The sequence below is a fragment of the Vicugna pacos genome, unplaced genomic scaffold (assembly GCF_048564905.1).
Source record: "Vicugna pacos unplaced genomic scaffold, VicPac4 scaffold_20, whole genome shotgun sequence".
Lineage (NCBI taxonomy): Eukaryota > Metazoa > Chordata > Mammalia > Artiodactyla > Camelidae > Vicugna > Vicugna pacos.
This window is the reverse complement of record NW_027328741.1, coordinates 34,869,534-34,877,637: the sequence shown is the minus strand read 5'-3', so window position 1 is coordinate 34,877,637 and position 8,104 is coordinate 34,869,534. Positions and strand designations below refer to the sequence as shown.

Sequence of the window (8,104 nt, the reverse complement as noted above, 5' to 3'; positions counted from 1 at the left end):
ATTTTCTTAATGCAAAAATGGTGGGCTGAATGTTTCCAGAAACTTCTGCATTTCTTCCTGGTTTTCCAGTATGTTTCCATATAGTTGCTCATGGTAGTCCCTTATGATATTTTGCAAATTTGTTGTACTTTTTGTAGTTTCTACATTGTCATTTCTTATGTTATTTGTGTTCTCTCTCTATTCTTGTTGATGAGTCTGTCCAGAGTTTTGTCAATTTTGTTTACTATTTCAAAAAGAGTTTGATTTTTTCTATTTTTTAAAGTCTAATTCAATTCTTTCTTATTTGATCTTGATTATTTCCTTCTTTCTGCTGACTTTTGGTTTTGTTTGCTTTTCTTTTCATGATTAGTATACATAGAACGTTTGATTATTTATCTGAAATTGCTCTTCTTTGAGGAGGGCCTTGTCACTATGAACTTTCCTCTTAATCCTGCTTTATCTGTATTCAATATATTTTACATAGGGTTTTGTAATATTTCTCGATATTTTTTAATTTCTTATTTTAATCCTTCACTTCCCATACTTGTTTTGGTACCATGTTGTTTAATCTACATGCTGTCATTTTTTTCCCTTTTTTTCTGTGATTCATTTCTACTTTCATGGTATTATACTCAGAAAAGATGCTTGAAATAATTTTATCTTCTTAAATTTGTTGAGGCTTCTTCTGTGCATGAGTACATAATCTTTCCTAGAAAATGTTCCATGTGCACTGGAAAAGAATGTATATTCTGTTTGGGGAGAATTACTGTTTTGAATATATCAACCAACTCCAATTATTTCAACGTAAATTTTAGTATCTTTGTTCCCTTATTAATTTTCTGTCTGAAAGACCAGTCTAGTTATGGTAATGGGGAGTTATAGTCTCCTACTGTGATTGTGTTCCCTCCAATTTCTCCCTTTTTATTTATTAGTATTTGCTTATGTATTTAGTTGCTCCTACATTGAGTGCATATATCTAAATGAGTATAATACCCTCATTTTGTATTGATCCTTTAATAATTATATCATGTCCTTGTTTATCTTTCTCTATGGCCTTTCATGTAAAGTCTATTTTGTGTGAAGTCAGTACTGATAGTCCTGCTTTCTTGTCATGTTCATTTGCATGGAATATATTTTTCCATCTTCTGACTTTCAATTGATGTGCTTTCCTCTTACTAAAGTGGGTATCTTGTATGCTTCATAATGTAGTGTTTGTTATATTATCCCATCTGACAATATATATCTTTCGATTGAAACACTTATTCTATTAACAATTCTGATAATTATTGATACAATGTTGTTTATTTCCATTTTGATCTTCATTTCCCAGATGATTTTGCATTTAATTTTTGTTCATTTCATTTTCTTTTTGTTGCTTGATTAGTTTTCTCTTATAATCTTGGATTCTTTTTGGCTTTTTGACTTCATTGTAAGTTTTTGACTTATGGTTACCCTGTTTTGTATGTATATTGACCCTTTACTATATCTTTTTATTTTGACTGATAGGAATACAAATTCTAACCACTCCTACAGAGAAGAGAAACAAGAAGAAAATAATCTGAATTGCCCTGTTTCACTCTCTGAACCTTAGAAATTTTGATGTCCAGTTTTACAACATCATGTATATTCTATTTTATGTCGTTGTAGCTATTGCCTTTGTAATTATGCCTTTCTGCTTTCTATAGCATCCTGCTTCTTTTCTTTAGGGTAGATCTTTCATTATTTCTTTTTCTGTTGCTAATTTCTTTTAGTATTTACTTTTATGAAATTTATTTATCTCTCATTTTATTCTAATGTATAGCCTTGCTTGATAAATTATTTTAGGTTACAGCTTTCTTTCATTCAGGACTTTGAATATGTCTTGCCATTGCTTTCAGGCTGTTGTATTTGTGTCAGAAATGTGTTTACAAATATAATGTATGTAATTATATATATATATGTAAAGAATACTTAGAAATGAAGTTAACAAATAAGATGAAAACCTATACATTAAAAAATAGAAAACATTGATGAAAGAAATTAAATCTGATCCAAAGAAATGAAAAGATATCTAATGTTAATGATGTGAAACTATGTGGTTGGAACAAACTTCCTACACAAAACAATCTACATTTAGTGAGATTCATGTCAAAATACCCATGATATTTTTCCACTTATTAGAAGAAATATTTTCAAAATTTATATGTAACCACAAAGATCATGAATTGAAAAAATAATTTTTGAAAAGTGTATTAAATCTAATAGTGTAAAATACTCTGATGTTAAAGAGTCCTCTAAAGCTTTAGTAATTTAAACAACATGATACTGGATCAAAAACAGACACCAATCAATAGAAGAGAATAGAGCAATCAGATATAATCCCTCACACCTATGATCAATTAACCCATGAAAAAGGAAGCAAGACTATAAAATGAAGAAAAGACATTCTCTTCAATATGTAGTGCTGGGGAGATTGAACATGTGAAATATAGATTAGAGTATTTCCTTATATTGTATGCAATCTATGAGCACAGAATATCTTTTATTTATTTTGTTTATTTATTTTTCTTGCATCTGTAATATATAGATCTATGTTTAGATCTTTTATTTCACTTATCAATTTTATTCCTTTTTAATTCTTTTTGGTATAAATATACACACAATTATTTTCGTCATTTCTCTTTCTGATAATTTGTTGTTAGTATATAAAAATGCAAGATATATTTGTATATTGATTTTGTATTCTGCAAGTTTACTAAGTTTTTTGACTGTTTCTAACAGTCACTGGAGGAGTATATGGTGTTTTCCATCTATGTATAATTATGTCATCTGTAAAATTTGTACTACTTGTTTACAAGTTGGATGCCTTTAATCTTTTTTCTTGACTAGTTTTTCTGGCTAGGACTTCTAGTAGTGTAATTTAGTACTTGTGTGAGTGAGCTACTTTTCTGTAGTAGTGGACCAGAGGAAAACCTTCCTGTATGTTCACATTGAACTTGATGTTAGTCATGGGTGTTTCATATATGGCTTTTATTATCTTTAGTTATATTCTACCCAGAGAGAATTTGTTAAGAATTTTTTGTATACAAAAGTTAATATCAGTTCTGTCAATAATTTTCTTACATTTTTTGAGATTGTTACTTTTGAATTCTCTGTTTTGTAAGGGATGGTATCACATTTTTTGATTTGTGTATGTTAAATAATATTTATGGATCAAGAATAAATCACACTTAATTGTAGTTTATAATACTTATAAAATGCAATGAATTCTAGATGCTAAAATTTATTTAGAATGGAATATACACATACTGAAGGAAAATTTACATTGTAGATTTAGTGTAAATTTATTTATTTAAAATTTTTTCCCTCATTTTGAATGTGGCTTATGTTTAATGGAATTTATTTCTAAATAAAAAATATAACTTTTGGTAGAACTGGATTTACTAGTTTTCTGATTCAGCTCATAGCTATTATTTACAATTAGTGTCCAAAAGAGATGCCATAAAATGCCGTATTATACTAACAATGACAAATATTTCAGTACTGGGAAACATATTGCTTCTAAAATGCATTACCAGTTATTTTGCACCCCAACCCACATATACTGTTATTTCTTTGTTTTTTGATTGTTTTCCCCTTAATGGAGTCACTGTTTATAGAAACCAGGACATTGTGCATAACTGTATTTATCAAAAGCATTTTGGAACACTTAACAGAAGCAACAAGTATATGGATTATAAAGATGAAAGAAAAATTTATTCCTTCTAGGGACTGAAAAACCTCTGAGTGAAAGAATGGTAAAAATAAACATTTGTAAGTTACCGTAAGATTTTCTCTTGTGTAATTTTAAAGTAGAATATTAAATTTCATTTGTTTTAGTTATAGTGCTGAATTACAATTTAAAACCAAAATTCTCCCCTTTGGGATTTCTTAAATTTGATTGATTATTTTAATCTAATTTTAATACATATTTATTTACCATTTATTTATAAACATAACAAATAATCTGATATTTTTTCTGCTGATGTTTTAAATATAGAGGTACTTATTGTAAAGTACACAGATAAATAATAATTCCATTTCCAAATCAAATTTTGTTTCACTTTAATTACAAATGATAATGAAATTGTTATACCTTTTCTGCACAGGTTTTACACAAATTTCACGTTAAATACCAAAACTTTAAAATAATTTTACTTATTTTTTTCATATTTATACTCTGTTCACCAATCTGCGGTAAATTTGTGTACAAAAGGAAGGAGATTGGTTTCATTTCATAGACCCCAAATTAAATTATTTAAAAAGACTTCGTGGGGAAAATATTTCCACATCACACTATAAAAATAAACATCCTATATGTTTCATTTTAACTGGATGAATGAGATGGAAACACTGGCTGAATGTTCCACTTGGGTTGCTAGGAGACCTGTCATTTTGTGATGTCACAGACACTCAGGTTGAGAACCAGTTTGATGGCCTAACAGTTTAACTTGCAGGCCTGCTAAAGCAGCATTTGAAGCTGCAGTGCTCAAAATCATGCAGATTAGAAAAGTAGCTGTAGAAAAATTTTTTGAGATGGAGCATATTTCTTCAGAAATTCAAAATTTGTCTCCTTAAGATGGACCAACTGGTTCAGGAAACCCCTGTAGATCTCTATTGTGTGAGCAAACATTCTCTGTGCACTTGGACTTGTGGTCTGTGATTTAAGAAAATGTTTTTCAGACTTTGTCTGAAGAATCCTTGATAAAAAGGCCATGTTACACACATTGTGTCTCTGAACCAGATGAAGATAATGATTTTCATACTCTGACATTCCCAAGAAAACTCTGGAAAATGGCTCGGAGTGACCAATTTAAATCCATCTTGTGGGATGATAATGGAACTTCCATAGTGATTGATGAAATTGTCTTTAAGAAGGAAGTTTTGGAAAGAAAGGCCCCTATCAGAATATTTGAAACTGGAAGTATGAACAGTTTAGTTAGACAGCTTAACCTTTATGTGTTTAGTAAAGTGCAGCAGAATTTTCAAAGATCTGCTTGTCTAGCTGACTTTCTGGAAGAAGAAAAAGAAGTCTCTGTTTCAAGCAAGGTATTCAGAAATTTTAGTTACGACTTAGTAACTTATGCATAAAATTTTATTCTGTACATCAATCAATGGCAATATAAATGTAAAGCTTGATTTTGAAAATTGTATAAAACTACCAAGTTTAAAATCCTTATTTTTTCTGAAAATGAGGACAGTGCATTAACTATTCAAGATTATGAGAAACTTTGCTTGCAACTATGAATCTTATCAGAAATCTAAATAAAGGTATTAAAGCTGCTTTTAAAAAGTGGCATTCTCTGTTACTGCAAATGCTGACGTCTTAAATTTGATGACTATACTATTTAAATGTGTATTTTGCAAACAAGTAACTTTAAAATATCGTCAGCAATGTTCATATTTTGATGATATTATCTTTGACTTGTAAACATGAAATCTGAGGTTTTATAGGTTATGCTTATTGTAGTCTTGTATTTTGGTTTAAAATATTACTAAAATCTTTCTTCTTTGGTTGTAGCTGCAGATCTACCATAATCCAAATTTTAAAAGAGACTGTCACCAGCTTTTAGTGAGAATTAAAAGAAGAGTTGGGATTAAAAATGCCTCTCTGGTATCTTCATTGCCTCAAGATATCAACAAGAAGCTCTTTAAAGGAGGGGGTAATATTGGTAAACATAATTCTGATTTTGTGGTTGACACTATTGGAGAAAGTGAAATTTTACCTTCTCCAAATTTAAACATGCCTCTAATAAGGAAGCCCTCTACTAGCCACATAATTGGTGATACAACTACCCCGATCAGAGGTGATTTTTCTCCTCTATCATCAATGTCAGTTAGACCACCAGAACAAATTGCAGTGGATCAAAGTGTTATTTTAAATCAGTTGACCACTGTCCATGAGCACTCTCAAAGCAGCTACACTGAAGCAAATGGCCGTGTTGTGAACTTCATTACAACTACAAATTCTACTCTCATTACAGCATCTTTTCACCCATACACAGCAATTATTTTGGACTGATTGTGGATCCTTCTACTTTTCCAAAAGATATCACAACATATCTGCCAATGAAGGTCGTTTCTAAACTTCAACCAGGGAGCAACCCACGGTTTCCAGTGCCAGTGACATCTGATACATCAGCTACCTCTCTTTCAAGGCCAACTCATCAGACATCTTCAGTTTATGAAAGTCATCCTAATTACAACTGATCTACCAGAGGACTACCAGATTATGCAGGATAACAAAGATTAAAATTGATGTTGGCAAATATCGACATATATCTGCAAATTTCCTATTTGAACAATAAACATAGATGTGTACATTTATTATCCTTTTTTTAAAATGGATTAATGAGTTAAATGGGAGACTAAGTTACCATTTAAAGAAAAAAAGAGATATTTGATTGATATGATCTTTTGATTGAACAATATGGGTGTAAATTTAAATAATTTCTGTAAGGAAAAGAAATAAATGGAAGAATTTGTAAGAAGACTAAAACATGGAGAGAGGGAAAATTACTAAGTTGTTTCTGGTTCATCATGGAATGTATTAAATGTGCTTAGTTAGGACATGTTGGAACAGGATATAAATGCAGGAACCGGCACAGGGATCATGTCATCTATGGTATCATAAAAGTCACATGATGTATTCTCAGATGGCGAATTCATCATGTGGTAGAATTTAAGAAGTAATTTTATCTATGGTCTTCTTTGTGCTGTTTTCAAAGCATTCCAATTGGTGCTTTCTTTTCCTCCACTCAAGAGTCTACACCATATTTTCAAGTGAATATTTTATGTTTCATTTTTGTTCCAGCCAAAGACAAGCTTACATCCTCAGGGTGGCACATAATGCTTTTCCAAATCTAAGCCCACAAACTCAACAAAGTTTTGTCATTTCATTATAGATCTGGCATCTGACTAATTTAACATATCCTTATGTTTCACTGTTTCTGGAGATACATCCAGGCAAATGCTTATGAACCATATTAAATCCAAACTCAGAACATTTTCTCTAGCTCATCCTTGGGCAAAGGATGTCCTCCTTTTACCTATTTAGATTTTTCCAGTCTCAGAACAGAAATCACCTCCTCCAGATATTTTCTGTCAGTCCCCCTTTCCTTGTCTAACTTGGATACCAGCACAGTAACAACAGCACATGACACAGGATGCATTTTAGTATTTAGTGAATGAAAAATTCATGTTGACTTTAAGCAAAATCTACTTTCCTGAAACAATAAAACTCTCATGGTTTTCAAACTGTTTCGTTATGCTCTACTCTTCACCACAATCTTGCTCTTTTCATAGCCCAAGGACTAGTAACTCAACACAGTAATTGGAGGTAGGTACAGGAGACAAAGTATTATTTTCTTCTTAATTCATGCATCCAGAGGCATAAAGCATTCCATTCTCACTTGCTGGATTTTTTCCTGTCACTTCATCATCCATCCACCTCAAAATAGCTGATATTCTTCCCTATAACAATAACTATACTGTTTTCTAATTAATTGACTTCTTAGAATCAGAGTTTTGTCCAGAAGAGACCCTGCCATTGCAAACATTTAATGTAGATTTATACACCCCAAATAACTTGTGCCCCTTCTAATATTCACACAAGAAGTATCTTAGAGGTACTAGCCCCTTGGTTGGGGTGGTCATATTCAGTAACTAAATTGCAATCTAAACTGTGTGGACTAAAAAGAGGTGAGGGTGGTAAAATTAGAAATTTGTGCAACTGCAAGAATACCAAATTTTTGCAGATATTAGGAAATATAAAATATTCATTGAAGACTTTGTCTATTTCCCATTAATTTAAAATAAAAGGTGAAGCATTTTCAGAATTTGAAATGAGCTGAAATTCTGGAAAAAGTGTAGGCAAGGTCAGGAAGCCTAAGGCATCTGCTCACAATCATGCAGCCAGTGTCAGCTGATAAGACTGGAATGGCAACATTGAGTCCTGAAAATGTGTCACCAGTTGTGAAGAAATACTGTGAAAATCTGGAGAATGGTCAAATTGGCCAGGGTAAGCTCTAGCAACATCCCACCAATATGACCTTTACCAAGAGAAGAAAAGAGCCCACTTGCAGCAGGAGATCTGTGTCTGGACAGC

The 8,104-nt window shown here is 31.5% G+C and overlaps 1 protein-coding gene across 1 annotated transcript; it reads left to right on the top strand.

Moving 5' to 3' along the window:
• The first annotated feature begins 4,540 nt into the window (after positions 1–4,540).
• LOC140694221 (heat shock transcription factor, Y-linked-like) lies at positions 4,541–6,318 on the top strand. The gene is made up of 3 exons (XM_072957590.1): positions 4,541–5,046; positions 5,519–5,669; positions 6,047–6,318. Exons 1-3 carry the CDS (start codon positions 4,792–4,794, stop codon positions 6,205–6,207), a joined length of 567 nt encoding a protein of 188 aa, XP_072813691.1. The 5' UTR covers positions 4,541–4,791; the 3' UTR covers positions 6,208–6,318.
• Positions 6,319–8,104: the final 1,786 nt, after the last annotated feature.

Coding starts and splice junctions, on each gene's coding strand:
- LOC140694221 (XM_072957590.1), top strand. CDS start 4,792: ATGGCTCGGAGTGACCAATTTAAATCCATCTTGTGGGATGATAATGGA. Junction 5,047..5,518: donor AAGTCTCTGTTTCAAGCAAG/GTATTCAGAAAT, acceptor CTTTGGTTGTAG/CTGCAGATCTACCATAATCC. Junction 5,670..6,046: donor TAAAGGAGGGGGTAATATTG/GTAAACATAATT, acceptor CTTTTCCAAAAG/ATATCACAACATATCTGCCA.